Below are 16,443 nucleotides of genomic sequence, written 5' to 3'. Positions count from 1 at the left end.
CGGTCAGTGGCTTTTTAGCAGCTGAATAAAACAAACCTAGATGGAATATGTACACCCAGGAAATAAGGAAGTGGGGGCAACTGGTACAAATGGAGGGTTAAACAGGTTTTAGATGTTGCTGAATTAGTAGTTGGCGCAGTGGTATCCTCTGGAGAACTCCCCATTTTCTTTCTATTAATTTGCCGCAGTTGTGCAGACATTATTTAACTGTTTTTATCAGTCAGTCAGTTGTAATACAAATATACAAATCTGGAATCTCCTCACCTACTCACCCAGCTACGATGATAAGACACTGTTTACATTTAAATTGTATTATTATTATAGTCAGAACAGTCACTAAGGATTAAGAATATTTGAATCTGACTGCACTGATTTTACACTTTAAAGTGTGTTTAAAGTATACTGCTGCATATGTGCAAAAGGTGTATATTGTGGCTCCAGGGAGTTGTGCCAAATCCGAGTACTCTTTTAAAGAAATGACTTGCTCAACAGTGTGATTACTGAACTGTTGAATTAACAAAAGTAAGTTCTCCAGGATCATGGAAATAAAATTAATTGACTTTGACTTTTCTCCTGTGTGTCAAATGCAATGGAAACACTGGGATCTGCATCAATAGGCGACTCTGATTTACAGAGCTGAACTCTCAAGCAGTGCAGATGTGGAAGTGTTTTTTCCGTCGCATAACACAAGTTTGTAAATGGTTACGAAAGCTTTGAGTGTTTTAAATTATAACATTTATTTCAATAGCATTCGAATGACTATATTTTTCACCATGTGCAGTTCATTTTTCAAAAAGCAAAATCTCATGAATTACAGGTTTAAAAGTGAGATGCAGCTTGTTTACGCCCCCGCTCAACTCGGATTCATCTATATATGTAAACCTCTAGGTGCAGTCATGTTCTAATGGATGGGTTTATTTTTATATCAGCATCAGTTCTACTCTTACAGTGTGACAATACATCCCTGTGGTGTCTTACATTGTTGTAGGCAATGTATGTCAGTGTGGTCCAGTGTGCTACTCTCTTTTCTGAATTAAAGTTTTTAAATGGGTTTGAAAAGTTTCCACAATCCGGTGACAAAGTAGCTAAATCAGCAGCGATGTTCGTCTTACAGGAAGTTTGACATCTGCAGTTAAGGCATGTTTTGGCTTTCAGACTGAATGTAACCTGTAATAAACCAGATCACGACTTTGAATGTCTTAAAGCGAGCAACAAGGGGTTTCTACAAATAACTCCTGGAGTAAAAGAGCTGAAAGAGTTCATCTGGCATCCAGTGAATGTGGAGCAGCAGAGGCAAACATGTCAGACAGAAGAGTGAATTGCTAAAATAGTGAAGTTAGTTGAACAATTAGTGTGCTTAAGTTTAGTTAATTTACATAACGACAGAGATAGAAGTGTAGATATTCTGATAAAACTGATAAAATATGATAAAACACATGCAAATTGCCAATTTGCACATGTGAGATAAGACATCCATCAATGAAATATCACCTCACTGCAAAGGAGAAGATAAATAAAGTCAAGATAACAATCAAATACTAACTTCTGAGGAAAAGTTAGAAAAATAAATATATTATACGCCATTATGTGGTTAATAGAGTCTCTGAGCCCCCACCTGCTGATGGATGGCAACCTTCACAGTTTTTACATTTTTGGCATTTCACCAACTATCTCATCCAGAGAAGCTTAATGACGGGTGCAGCCACAGAGTAAGCTTCGATAGCTGGATCTTCAGCACGACAGGCAGGCAATAGTAAGGCCAACACCGATCCTCAAACGACCATGAATGATGGAGGAGGGCACGTCAAAGAATTAAAGTAAAAGATAAGGATAAAGATTATTCGCATTTCTTAAAGAAAGTACAAAAGCAGAGAGACAGAGATAGGATTCAGCGGGGAATAGATGTTAAGCCTGGAAACTCTTCAGACCTGAGAAGAAAAGATTCACTGTTCCTTTATGAGCTCAGAGAGTGTCAGAGACATTTGGCCCACGAAATCCAGTCAAAACACATTTTGAATTAACATGTCTGCGTATCGACTTACTCTTGGAAAGCAGATTTCTGAGGATGACAGCGGTGATGCGTTAGTGTCCCTGGTGAGGCTCTCACCCAGCAAACTGGCTGCCAGTTCTTCTGTTCTGATCTACTTTAAAACTGGGACATTTCATCATATTTAACACTGATATCAGAAATGGTGGTTTAAGATACCGTCTGACGGAAACGCCAGAGGAGCAGGTGACATTTTTTATGAATCACCTTCTCAACATGTTCACGACCAGATGGTCTGGTGATTCTGGAGTAATTACAACAACAACCAACAAAAACCCAGAGGAACGATCGGACTGAAGTTGGAATGGAGCCTCCCATTTATTATCTCATACAAGATGCATAACGGGATCACAGGTGGCAAGAGTCTGGCAGGCAGCGCGGAGGGAAAAGTTTAAATAAATGAACTGTGACCTGGAGGGGGAGGAAAGTTGTGGTGCAGTTACTAATCACAGCTTAGATACAGTATGTGTTCATTAAATTGACTGTTCGCAAACCCCTCCCCCCCTGAACAGTGCTTGTCCAGTCATTGCTTTGCAACTGTAACTAGGCAGTGCAGCCTGTCGAGCTTTTCTCTGCGTGTTGAAGCAGTGAGCATGAAGGCCCCTTTCAGACACAACGCGATTTGAGCTGCGCTCGCCGCTGGATCAGCGCACATCTTAGTAGTTGTTCAGGGAGGACAGAACAGAATAAGGGGAGTTTTCAAGGCTTCTTGTGGGACTGCATCTTTTTGTTGTTGCCACCTACTTGGCAGGAAACGTGTTTCCAAGTTAGGGTTTTCCTCCCGAGGTCTCGATAGCGTAAACTTGTGTTGTACAATTCAGGGAATTCTGACACAATCAATATTAGCTTTTCCTCCGTGTCTTCCGTGCCTGTCTGGCTGCTTCGTTTCTATTGGCCATGTGGGTATTCGTCACAGCATTCAAAATTCAACCTGGTGTGCACAGTTTATGAACCGCGATCTCGGATTCATAATCCACGCCCATGGTTTTGTAAACCGAGTACACATTTACATGTGGATCTCAGCTGACCCCAGGGGGCTCCATAGCTTATTAGCATTGATTGTTTTCTGACTCTTCTGTGGCGTTTCATACCAAGAATTGTTTAGTTGGTCCGCCACACGTTTGCAGGAAGAGATGTCAAGTGGAAGTGACATGAAGGCTGCACGTAGCACTCCCTACTACTTTAGATGTGCATTGCGCTCCCATTAGGGAACGACATGCAACTGCACCTCCAAATGACATGCAGGGTTTTAGTAGCCGTATATTTCATATGGGTTACATTCACTTGCCTGCCAAGGACGCATTAGACTTGGTGACTTGGCCAACAAGAATGTATTAGGAAGCCTGAAGATGTATTGTGAAAAGAATGCATGATGTCTCAGCAGCATCATAGTCTGTAGTCAAAGAGCCAGCTGAAACAGCTGAAGAAAGGCACTTTTGAACATAATTGTCCAAGGACTGTTCAGTCAATACCTGCCAACATACAGTACATGACTGAAAAGATGATAAAAGATGCAGAACTGAGCCTTGAATTAGTGATGTCACTGTCAACTGTGACCCTGCCTCATAAGACCAACATATTTACTACTACTTACTACTTTAAATTAGATTTAAGTCCTGGTTCCGTCTTTGAATAATTCATTATTCAACTCATTATTTCATGGTGCCCCCTTTATTGTCTTCGGAGTGGACCCAAGTGCACCTTAGCAGTGAAAGTTCATAAAGGTTTTGGCCAGAGGAGAAAGAGTGGTCTACACACACTATGTTATCTGAAAAACAACATAATGACTTCCCCTTTATGTTCTGTTGAAGCAGTTATTGGACACTGATTGCAGCCGTTAGAATTTAATTGAATTGTTAAGGTTCACATTTAATTCAATTTCTAATTTATGATTTGATTTAATATTTAATCGCTCTGTTTTGGCCCTTCACCTATGTTTTTTTTTTTTTCTGTTGCGAAGCATTAAACTCACTCGCTTCACTTCATTCATATTTTAAAGCAGAGAGAGCAACTGTGTACGACGTCTGACATTGTATATTGTGGTGTTATGCTCTCATGTAGTGCCTCTCATCTTTATCTAAATGTGTTGTTGGAAACTATGTATACACATATGTGTGTGCATATTTATAGAAGCAATAGAGTTCTCAAGGCACAAGCTGTCATGTTTTGGTTCAGAGCGAGGCATGAAGAGCCTTTCTGTTCAGGAGCCAACAACTCCTACACCTTCCCAACTCTTTCATACGGAGCCTGGCAGGTATCGGGGGGGTAACATTGTACCCCTCATACCTACCAGGCCTTTTTCTTTCTGTCTCACTGTTTCCATTTGTTTCTGTATCTCTGTCTTTCTCACTAATTCTGCCTCTTACTTTCACGAGTGTGGTCAACTTGCAAGATCCACCACTTTTGTTTGTTAAGGCTAATTAATAGAAGAATAAGCTTCATTTCTGTGGTCGCGAGCATCGCAAGCAATAACAGGGAGGAAAATCCAAGTTTGAAGGTCACAGTATCCAAAATAGATAGACTTGACTGTCCTGTAACTCTAAAAGGAGTTTTCAGGAGAAAATAAAATAAGAAGTATAGGGAGAGACAGAGGGACTGTTTTTCTCACTCTGCTCAGCTAGTTGTTTTATTTTCCTCATAGAGACTTTTCTGAAGTAGACATTTTACTATTCTGTCCTCATTAGAAAATGTCCCCCTGTGTTGTTTCAACAGTAAAACCAAGGAATCCAGACAAGAGATTTGCAGCTCGGCAGGTGCAATGTCATCTCGCAGTTTATTTTCCTTTTGGAGATTTATAACCACTTGAGCCCTAATGTTCCCAATATCCTCTCTTAAGAGGCTTCAGAGTTAGAAAAAAAAACATTTCGTTTTACAGTTTGACAATGTCACATATTCTATAACTGCTTTTTTTCAGCACTTCACTGAAGCTGTATCACACTCAGCATGACCTATTTGGTACTGTATCTTTAGAAACTTTAGATCTTGACTAGAATATGAAATACTACAAAGCAGTTACACCCACAGTGCAGCACATACAGCTGCCAGTATACTGTATCTCTCTCTCTCTCTCTTTGCTTGCAGTCTGACACTGTCAGACTTTCCCTCCTTCATATTCTCTCTTTTTCCTCTGCATTTGTTCATTCCCATGTTTTAGAGATGAATAACATAATATTCACCTGAAAATCTTCTTCTAAATGTGTTTTTCTAGGCAAATACAGCATTGTCTGAAGCTCAATATCTGAGGAAAGGTTTTTAAAAATGACTCTTGTCATTGCACCCCCCCCCCCATTTTCTCTCTGCCTGTCTGTGGTTTAGTTGTCCAGCATATAAAGCGAAGAGACATCATCCTGAAAAGGGAGCTGGGTGAAGGAGCGTTTGGCAAAGTCTTCCTGGCAGAGTGTTACAACCTAAGCCCCACCAAGGACAAGATGCTAGTGGCTGTCAAGGTACGTCTTCATTGTGTGGTTGTGTGTGTGTGTGTGTATGTGTTATAAACAGCATTAAAGGAATCGTTTGACATTTTTCTTGTGGAGAGTTAGATGAGAAGATTGGCTTCACTCTCATATCTGGACGACAAATGCGAAGCTAAGACTGGAAGCACAGGTGAACAGCTAGCCTGGCTTAGTCCAAAAGGAACAAAATCTTCCTGCCAGCACCTCTAAAGCTCACTAATTAGCACGTTGTATCTCGTTTGATTATACGATAGAAAAATCAAAGTGTGTGGTTTAATGAGGGGTTATGTGCCAGACTATGGCTGTGCCCCAAATCACATGCTATTTACTATTCATGCACTGTGTTGCACATGTTTTATTTCCTGCCATTTTATCCGAGTGTATGTGTAAATGTATCCAAGATATATACAATTACACAATGGAACAAAAAAAGTAGTGCCCCACAATGCATTGCGTCACTGTGTAGATGTGAAAACCACAGTTGTGCAGTCAGTTATCAGTACACAGTAAAATGTGCCAACGGTTGGGTGAGCATTCCTACTGAAGCCCAGCATTCATGTTAAATGATGTTTTGACCTATCACTAGGCCCTGCGGTGGGTCATAAATCTACTGATCGCTCTCTGACAGGCGACACCATTCTCTGACCCTGACCTAACTTACCTTTAAGCTGCCTTTAAATCCCACTCTGAGCCGAGCAAATAGCAGATACTCAGTGGCTTGAGACTGGCTTTTTTTCTACATTATATCTGCTTAGGCTAAACTACAGTGGCTGGCCCTACTGGCCTGATAGGCAATTTCTTGTGAATGCCATGGCTCGCTCAGCAGTCCAACCACCATTACTGTGCTGTATAACTGGTTCCAATAGTCTTACCAATAGCCACTAGTCAGTGGGGATGCAAAATGAGGGGAATTGTCCAAATCTCAATTTACTGCTCACTGTGGAGTAAACCACTGAGCATTAGGCTAAACTAATTGTCTCCTGATATTAGCTTCATAGGAATGAACACATATAAGGGTATGTGGGTATTGATCTTCACACCTAACTCCCAGCAAAAAAGTGAGTAGTATATCCAAAATGCCAAATGATTCCTGTAATTGACAGCAAGGGTAAACAGGGCTAAAGGTTCAGCAGGCAATCTCAGAAAATTGTTATCATTGTTTCCTCTAAGCTTCCATTGGTTGAGCCACATGTTATCACATGTTTTCACAGATAGACATGAGCAAAACAGACATTTACTGACATGAAAATGTTTAGAATGTTCTGTTTGGTGGGTGAGGGCTTTCCTATCTGGGGCTGGGTGCCCCAACCTCTACTTGTCTTTTTACACATTCACAACCTGTCGAAGTATCAGCCAAAGGACCAGCAATTACTGTCGAGTAAAAGTTAATAGCCCCGGTGGACTTTGTTTTAAATAGCTCCAAGCATTCAGAAGCATTGCCCCTGTGTGGTGGCTCTCAGTGCTTGCACGGTGCTCAACATTAAGTTGTGCTCGGCAGGAACTGTATGAATGTGAAGCAGGGGGATGCTGAACGTGAGGCTGCAGACTCAGCAAACCTACCCAGGAAAGGAAATTACAGTCAGAAAACCACCCCGACCTTGGCAACAGGAGAAGTTAGCGGGAGAGCCGAGATGAAGACGAGGGAGTGTCTGGCTGCCACTGCCTTTTCTTAGTTAGTCTGTTTTTATAAGTCTCCTCTACAGTGTCCTCTTTATTTTAAAAACACAATCCAACGTGCATTTTCATCTGAGCATGTTCCTGTCTGCGATAACGCAGAAGGAGGCTCTCTGAATACACTTAAAGGTCAACAAAGGGAAAATTTATTGCAGCGCTTTTTATTGTAGTCAAGCACTTGAAGGTATTGTTTTGGAGGGACGCCCAGACAAGAAACATTTCCTTAAGAGTGTGGTTTGATTTGGTAATAGACTTTTATGGCCATTTTACCGACTCTGCTGTGCATCTCGACCACCTCCAGCACTTCACTGCAAGAAGAGCACACGAGTCAATGTATTTCCATCCCAAGGTCCTTCCATCTGTAATAACATCAGCAGCAGGCTGAGATAGCAGGACTCAAGGCCAAAGAGATCAAGAGAAGCGACTCGCTGTACTTTCTTGATGCTGATGAAGTGTCAAGAGTTTTTTCCCCCTCCAACAGAGGCTGCAATAAGGCATGTTATTGCTGTTATTTGATTTTTTTCCCCTTTTTTTCTGATACTGGGAGCTTCAGCTGACATCCCATCAAGATTTGATATTTCATGTGTACTCCACTTCAAAGGACTTCAAGGCACTCCCTGCTTGATCCTTTTACCAATCACATCAATTTGTTTCGTGTTCACTTGTTGCAGCCAGCTGCACCTGAACATTACAGCTGTAGTGATCAAAAACTGGCCCAAAAACTATGTACAGGATTATTAGGTGGGTTATAATGCATAGCCACATACTGTATTCTACTAAACAACAGAGGAACTGCTGCTCAATCAGGACCGACTACTTCAGCTTCAAAGCTTTATTGGTGATATAAAGAACATTTTTACAGAACTTGGAGTAGATTCAATGTTGTGTTTACCATTGACTCAGTAGAACCCGATAATCGAACAGCAACTGATTTACCCAGCTATCTCTTTTCTTTTCTCTATTCCCATGGACTCTAGCTGGTGCTGGTGGGGATAGAGGAGGAGGTGGACAAACAACATGAGCCGGAGGCAGAAACAAAAGGGAACAGATGATAGTTCAGAGGGTAGAGGATAGGACACAGGACAACAAGAGTTTACAGCCACACTAGTGGCTCTGTGAGATAAATGCTAACGTCAGCATGCTAACATGCTCTCATTGACAATGCTAATATGCTGAAGTTTAGTACTCTTTTTAATTAGTACTAAACACAGCTGTGTTAGTGAAGCTGAGGCTGATGGGAATGTCATTATTTTTGTTGGTATTTGGTCATAAACAAAATTTATAAGCAGATGAAAAGTCAGGGGATCACCAATGTTTTAGCATTTACTGGGGACTTGATGTCGCAAATTTCATGCTAATCCATCCAGCTGTTGTTGTGCCATTTCACTCGAAAGCAAAACTGCCAACCTCATGGTGGGGCTACAGGAAAAGTCCAATTTTCAACAACTCAGTCAGGATTCATCCTCTGAGGACTGTGAATGTCTGCACAAGATTTCATGGCAATCCATGAAATAGTTGCCGAGATACTGGACTGACCAAACGACAGACATTGTCATCCTTAGAGCCACGCCACTAGCATGGCTCCAAATGAAATGCTTCCAAGCAAAAAGGAGTTAACTAATTGGATTATAGAGGAAAGCAGGAGAAAGGAGAAGAGCGCAGAGTGTAACTTTGCATAAGAAGGAGTGGTAAATGAGAAAGTAGTCAATGTGAATCAATGCAGCACAATTTAGGGGCCAGACCCTGTGAAGCATGCGGCCCAAGAAGGTGTGTTCCTGGAAAGACCGGAGATCTATCTATAATAAATCTATTATTTATGATATGCCCTCTCTACAGTAAACAAAGTTTTGGTCATTAACCTCACAGAGACTGAAAGTAATGGTGTGTTCAAGTGGTCTGGATTTCTCTCCACAGTCAGAGAGAAAGGGGGCTGCATTTTGTGGTCCTTTGGACTGGGGCAGGCCTTCCAACCATTCTAATGTTTTCTGACTGTGTAAATCCGACTCGTCATTTTCCATCTCAGACTCTGAAAGATCCCAACCTGTCGGCAAGAAAGGACTTCCAGAGGGAGGCCGAGCTGCTGACCAATCTGCAGCATGACCACATTGTTAAATTCTACGGAGTGTGCGTAGACGGAGACCCTCTCATCATGGTGTTCGAATACATGAAGCACGGAGACCTCAACAAATTCCTCAGGTCAGTTTTTCACTGGAGGTTAAGTCACTATAACCTTAACGTGCCAGGCCAGCGCATTCTGAACAAATTAGAAATTCATCATATGAACAGACAGAAGCTAAAGCGAGTGAAAGCCTAATTACAGTGCAAATGTGTGTGTGTGTGTGTGTGTGTGTGTGTGTGTGTGCCACCTGCACTAGGAGCTTTTTCACCCTGGTTGGACTTTTAGATTGAAGTATCCACCAACTCATTGAAAGTATGTAAATGTTAAACTTCAGTAAGAGTCCAAGAAAACTGGAAATCTTTTGTCACATTCCTGCCGCTGATAGAATATCCAGCCAACTTCACAGCGTTCTGGGTTAGCAAACATGAGTGCTTTAGTGCTTTTGTTCCGTAATGTCAGACTGTGCCGAGGGAAGTGACCTCTGATAAGCCTCAACAAAAGCGACACGATGCCGGTACAGCGGAGCGCTTTGGTAATGGGAAGCTTCACTGGGGTTGATGTCAGCGTGCACAGGAGGAGTCTGGGATAGAAGTGTGTTGTTTCAAGTGCGTTGACAGCAGCAGTGTGGTCTATCTTGTTTTTTGAAGTTTGAGCAGCAGTTGAAAAGATGACATGTTACGATTGAGTGTGTGTGTGTGTGTGTGTGTGTGTGTGTGTGGATTCAAGAGTGTGTGTGAAGACTTTCTGTTGGGAAATCATTCCTGAAATGAAAGGCAATGTCGTGAATGATGAAATTCTTTCATGCAAGGTGCAAGACGTGGCTGATTTTTGGTCTATTGGTCCTGTTGGTCACATTTAACAAATGAGATGTGTGGAGAATCAGTGGGAATGAATCTGAAAGTATCTGACGTGCGGGTCCAGCTCAACCTTCAGATAAACGGCAGGCGGCCTGCACTCATTGTGCCACTACTAGATGTCTGTGAAGTAAAATAGACAAAAAATAGCACACACTCTAATCCCTCTACAGTGGAGCTGAATTATTACACATGCACTTAAAGCAAAGAACACTAAAATTGAGAGATGGTGAAAGACAGCCTGAGACAACTTGTTCTGGTAAATGTACAACGTACAGCACCTTGATGAAATTCCTGAACCGTGGTTAATATTCCTGACAGGCTGGAATACTGCTCTGAGACTCACACAACAGCCCCAGAATTAAAGCTAATGTGTGTCTGTGAGCACCCGCCCCTTTGTATTTTTTTTTTTTAAAACTGGACCCAGTCTGAATCAGGGTAATCAGGGGTCCTGTGTCTTGATTCCTGTCTTCCATCTGTTCTGATTCACACTCCAATCCAGAAGGTGAAACCTTCTGTAGAAACCCTTGTTTGTACAGAGTCGATGTGATTGGCCAGTTGTGTGCTAGCTAAACCTGATTGGGTGTTTGATTCAGACCTGGTTCAATTTTTTAAAGACTAAATACAAAGGGCCGGGTGCTCACAGACACACATTGTTTTGAAGGAGCCCTTCAATTAGATATTGTTAGTGGTATGCAATGGTCAAAATTCGTTATTTCAACCAAAATTATAATTAAATAATATTGCCTACTGTAGATTTGATAAAAACAGTTTATCATTGAAATTAAAGATGCTTGCAGGTTGTAGTTAATTTGTTAATATTTCTAAAATGTTCTGTTTTATTATGCTAATTATCCTCAATAGGTGGGAAAAGACACCAAAACTGCCAACTGGGTTACTTATTAAAGGGGCTGTCAGATCTGACATGCTGAAAAGGCCTTAAAGGCTCCTACATCCAGTTGTTAAAATGAAATTATGTAACTTTTAAAAGAGGAAATAACACAAATATCATCTTACAAATGAAAAGTTGAATTCATAAGTAACACACACCTTTGCTTAATGCAGTACACTCTGGTATGACCAGAGGCTTATGGTGAATAATCTTAAAATTTAGGTAGATGTTGCTTAATGGCTGACTGAGTCAGTTCACTTCTGGCCACAGTGGCAGCTGTTCAGCCAAAGCTACATAGTCCCGCTTTAAAACCGAGACTAGAGAACTCCATCATCGATATTAGCTCATCAAATCAATGTTTTTTTTTTTGTTACCCAGAGCCCACGGCCCAGACGCCATGATCCTGGTAGACGGCCAGCCGCTGCAGTCCAATGGAGAGCTGGGCCTTTCCCAGATGCTGCACATCGCCACCCAGATTGCCTCGGGCATGGTCTACCTGGCCTCCCAGCACTTTGTTCACAGAGATCTGGCAACCCGCAATTGCCTGGTGGGCAACGGCCTGCTGGTCAAGATTGGAGACTTCGGCATGTCCAGGGACATCTACAGCAGTGACTACTACAGGGTAAGAGCTCACTAAGATCCTTCTTTCTGCTTGGAGTTTCTACTGCCAATGTGATTAAGAAGAATTACATTTTCCATAGTCACCTTCCCATAACACAATGTTCAAAGGAAAAAACTGTCAACAACAAATCCAAATGACTCTTCCTGTACATTTTTATGTAGGGCACACACCTGGCACACACAAAAGTACATTTTAGTTATGGATGTTCACAATACTTTTGACTTTGTTTGTAATTGGGTCCAAAACAATCATAATAAATCCTCCGGTGGCCGCTAACTAAAAATATATTTCTAAGGGGTGAAGACTGCTGCTCTCTCAGGTCGTTTTTTGTTTATATGTTTTTGTTTCCATCTTTTTTTTTTCTAAGGAGAGTTAACAGCTCTCCCCCCAGCCCCAGGGCCCCCACACCAGCCCTCATACATCCATGTGAGGATGGAGAGGTTTAGCAATGTGGTAGGAGATGAGCCCGCTGAGCCTCCAGCCTCATGCTTAGAGGCTTGTTTATATAGTTTCCGATTCATGTCCTCTCTGCTGTTTAACACGATTAGCAACTCTGAACGCAGCAAACCAGGCGGCAACTGCTGGGCTGAAGAATTTAGCATTTTGCTGAATAAATAAGTGGATATTACGGAGCGATGGCTGCCACAGATCTGGATCCTTTAAACAGCCCGGTGTTGTGAAATGACTTTAGGTGCGCCTGATTCTGTTTTCTCAGCGTGACAGCTGGGCCAGTTCGGACTTTGCTGGGGGCAACGCCAGAAGTTATGAAGTACTTGCCTGCTGGGTGAGCAACTCACACTGCACACATAAAATCATTTGTTGAGCGAGAGTCTTTAGTTGTTTGGTACATGACTCCTCCATGCACACCATCTGTGTGGTGTGTATATTATTAAAATCGGAATATTTTGTTTGGGTTGTTAAAGAATTATGGCAGGATTCTGTGTGTATTGTTCAGTGCAGGCTGGAGATATGGCTGAGTGTGTGTCAGTGTAACCAATCTTACTAACTATTTTGGCCCTCAGTGGATAGAAAAGTGTCAAGATCGGATGAGGATGTTTCAGTGGGAACAGAAAATCCGTACTTTATTAAAAATGGTCATGCATGATTTAAAGATCTGGGATCAGAGCAGGGCAGCAGTGTTGGGAGGCTGTTAAGACCAAACAACATAAAACTGAACAACATAAACATATGTACTTTTCATATATAAATCCCAGCGTTGTCTTAGCCTAAACTATTTGAAGTGCTCTGTGACATACTGTAGCTGAATGGCATGATCATTTTCATTTTCCAGCCACACTTCTGAAATATGACATTCAAAGCTTATTGAGGGTTCAGCATCAAGGGTATATAAATACTCTACTTACAGTCTTGAATACTTATTAGAAGTTGGATGTTTAGTCACATGGCAGATGCTATTCATCTTGCATGTAGGTTTGGTGAATTTCGCAGCATCGAGTTTCAATTCCACAGCTGCCTCTGAATTCATATTTGTGCTCATTGTAGTAGCCTGAATTCAACTTTTAAATAGTAGATATTATTTCTGAACTGACTCGATTTAAGATAAATTATAGAAGGCCAACAAGGCCAACATTTAAATGCTAGTCTGATCCCTGCTTATCATGGCACATTTGCAGAGATTAAATGTCCTCTTCTTTGCAGATGATGTCGTTTTAATGTTCCTTACTCCCTTACCAGTATGACTGGGTGTACTGGGCAGCTCCCACTATGTCTGTGGAACAGTGAGAGCTCAGATGGGCCCATGTGAAGAAATAAAGGACAAGACTGTGTGTGTTTCTGTGTGTGTGTGTTTCTTTGTTTTGGCCCAGAAGAACAGTTAATCTAATTGTCTCTGAAGACCAAGTCACAGCTGATTTAGCAGGTAGATACTGTGCGGCTGAAAGATTAAATGGTTCAGCTGATTGTTCTTGTCTGAACAATTATAAGCCTAATATGTAGGTGGTGTGAGTTAACTGTTCAGTCAAAAGACAGAGAGGAGCTGCAGGATGTTTCAACAGATATAAGACCTATCAGGGAAACAAGGAGCTGTGTGAGCTGCGTTTTATACTGTATTCATGTGTATGTCTATACTTTTAGATTATGTAAGTTGCTCTGAGTGAAAGATACAGTATTTTCATGAGGGAGTGTCAGTGTGGTGTGGAGTAAAAGCACTCACCTACAACTGCAGGCGCCCAGCTTCAATCCTGGACTGCAGCGCCCAACACAGGCATTATTCATGAGTAGGAGGCCAGCGAGGGTTCATGTCCTTGCAATTACACTAAAGGGGAGGGGGGGTGCACCTGCAAGCAAAAAAGGTGGACCTCCAAGCACATTATGCTCCTCACTGACAGGTGGAGAGAAGCAGCTGGTGACTCCATGTGTATCAACACTCTGCTCTGGCTAACAATGGAGTTTGCAGTGAAAAGGACCGCAGTGTCGGGGGAACTGGTTGGTCCAAATCGGGACAAAAGGGGGAAAAAATTCAGAAAGACACACAGTGAAAATGTGTCCAAAAATCACTTAAAATCGCTTTATTTACAGAACAGGTGCTTGTGTGTGTGTGTGTGTGTGACCGACAACCATAAAAACAAAAAGTCCTGGGATTACAACTAACTAAATACACGTGAAGAGAAGAACGAATAGCAGCCACAGTGTGTTAGAGAGCAGTGAGCCAGTCTGAGGGGAACGTTTTCATTCAAATGTTGGTCCCCTCTATCAAACTCAGTGGTGAATTTGTTGAGGAAATTTAAGACGCTTGAATAATTTATTGAATAATTTACTGATTCAGCTCACACACATACACACTGCAGTGAGGAAGGGAGAATAGTTCTTGCAAATCTGTATGTTGGATTGGGCAGAAACCAGAGGAATGGTTTGTAAAAAAAAAAAAAAAAAAGATTCAGGGTTGTGTGTATGTATGTATGTGTGTGTGTGTATGTGTGTGTGTGTGTGTATGTGGCAGGCCTCGTGTGAAGCTGCTGTTTGGTGCGTTGTGATAGCATCGCTGTCCGCCTACACAGAGGAATATTGACAGAGCTCACAGATAAGGAGCTCCTAACAGTATTGGACACTTTCCCTGTGTTGAGTGATTATAAATAGCAGCGCCCTGCCAAGAACACAATCCTCCCGTCGCTGACTAGTCGTATTGACGCTTGTTGCCCTCTGGGACTCCCGAGACACTTTGCAGCAGGAGGGAACAACTTCACAAAAGAGATGAATATTGTCCTAAATCGCATCCATCTGTCATATCCTCCTGCTCCGCCTGCACTGAATACACTTTTGTGTTGTTTCAAAAGAGACAACTGCAGAACCCGCACAGGCCGACGGCAGCACCGGCGCCTGCTATGTAGTAGCTTTATACCACTGCCTCGCGATATATCAGGTAATGTTTTCCTGAGTTCAGAGAGTGAAGCACTGAATTATGCATGTTTAGGTAGGTATAAATGACAGTGAATGCTCTAAAGGTGCCTATGCATTAAAGGTGCAAGTAGTGAGTGAAATATTGTTTTAAACCAGAAATGTTTTGGGAGCAGCATCTAGAGGACAGACGGAGGAGCTCGAGCTCTTGTCAATCTGCAGGTCTTCTCAAATATCACCATAAGATGTATTATTTTCTCATAGTGTAATGACTGGTTTCTTTGTATTGCGTGTCTTCTTTAATATAGAACAGAGTTAATAGTACAATGTGCTTTGCAGTAAATTTCATGGCCCTTGACAGCAAATTTGTCGTTGAATACCCAGCTACATTTGAACAATATTCAATGGTTATGTTGAATCAGGAGTCCAAGAAAGCTGCTAACTGTTGCAATGAATTAATTGTATATTTGTATTTTGGCATGAAAAAAAAAGCAGTTTTCATCTTAGCTTTCTGAAAGCTGCAGGTAGACTGCAATGTTAGACGCTGGGTTTTCCAGACAAGGAGAGAAAAACAGCTTCAAAACAGCTCCAAAACAGCTCATTACAGTCAAATTATGAACAGTGACATATAGGTTCCTGTCAGGGGATAAGATGTAGAGGCTTCTACTTTCTTTTTTAGCTAGAGAATATTAAAAATTCTTCCGACTTTTCTCCAAAGGCTTGCTTGCAGCCTGACGTGTTTTCATTTGGCAGTGGCAGGGGTTTGTTCTTCATTTCAATGAGTGCAACATCGTCTGAATGTAAAGCAGGATGGTGTTGAGAGAAAGAAAGCGTGTGTCCAGCTAACTTAACTGAGGCCAAAGAAGGCAACAACAATCTTTCCCTTAACATTTGAGTTGGACATAAAAATGGTTTTAAAGCCAGAATCTGCATTTTTGAGCGTCAAACACTGTAACAATGTTATGATCCAATGACTCAGTTTCAAGGACTTAGTGTTCTTTGTGACTCTGCCAGGATGCATCTGCTTACCTGCACCGCATGCTTTGAAGAAAAATGGTCCCCAGGTTTCTACTGTTTCAAGGATCAAACAGACACTCCTCTGTTGCATTATTTATCAAGCACAAGCTCCTCAAAACTGTATGCAGCATGGTGCTAATGAGTACACAGGCCATATTTATTGCGGCTGCATGAAGAAATGAAAAAACTCTGTTCTGCCTCTCCCTTGGGTCTTCTTTTTTTCTTCTCTCTTAGCCTAGTGCTCCCATCTTACATGATCTGAAGGAGATGCTACTGTTTACCTCAGAGGAAGTCTGGCTTTAGAGGGCCCTAGAAATACAGTTTTCTTTAGAGCTACTTCAACATTTTGGGAAATATGTTTAGTCGCTCTCTTGCCGAGGGTTGGACGAGAGGACCGATCCCACTCCCATTT

The 16,443-nt window shown here is 41.8% G+C and overlaps 1 protein-coding gene across 4 annotated transcripts in view; it reads left to right on the top strand.

Annotated features, from left to right (window-relative positions):
- ntrk3b (neurotrophic tyrosine kinase, receptor, type 3b) overlaps positions 1 to 16,443 on the top strand; it is a 158,314-nt gene that overhangs the window by 131,556 nt on the left and 10,315 nt on the right. For 2 of the 4 annotated variants that reach the window (XM_070924744.1, XM_070924668.1), the window contains 3 exons: positions 5,363 to 5,493; positions 9,197 to 9,369; positions 11,417 to 11,660. In XM_070924744.1, the coding sequence (XP_070780845.1) occupies positions 5,363 to 5,493; positions 9,197 to 9,369; positions 11,417 to 11,660 (548 nt within the window). Of the gene's footprint in view, positions 1 to 5,362; positions 5,498 to 9,134; positions 9,370 to 11,416; positions 11,661 to 12,375; positions 12,445 to 14,560; positions 14,567 to 16,443 lie in introns of all 4 variants that reach the window. The other 2 variants (XM_070924588.1, XM_070924507.1) reach the window with 2 other exon arrangements.

The sequence above is a fragment of the Enoplosus armatus genome, chromosome 1, assembly GCF_043641665.1.
Source record: "Enoplosus armatus isolate fEnoArm2 chromosome 1, fEnoArm2.hap1, whole genome shotgun sequence".
Classification (NCBI taxonomy): Eukaryota; Metazoa; Chordata; class Actinopteri; order Centrarchiformes; family Enoplosidae; genus Enoplosus; species Enoplosus armatus.
Note: the sequence above shows the minus strand (reverse complement) of the source record. Positions and strands in the feature narration are given on the sequence as shown.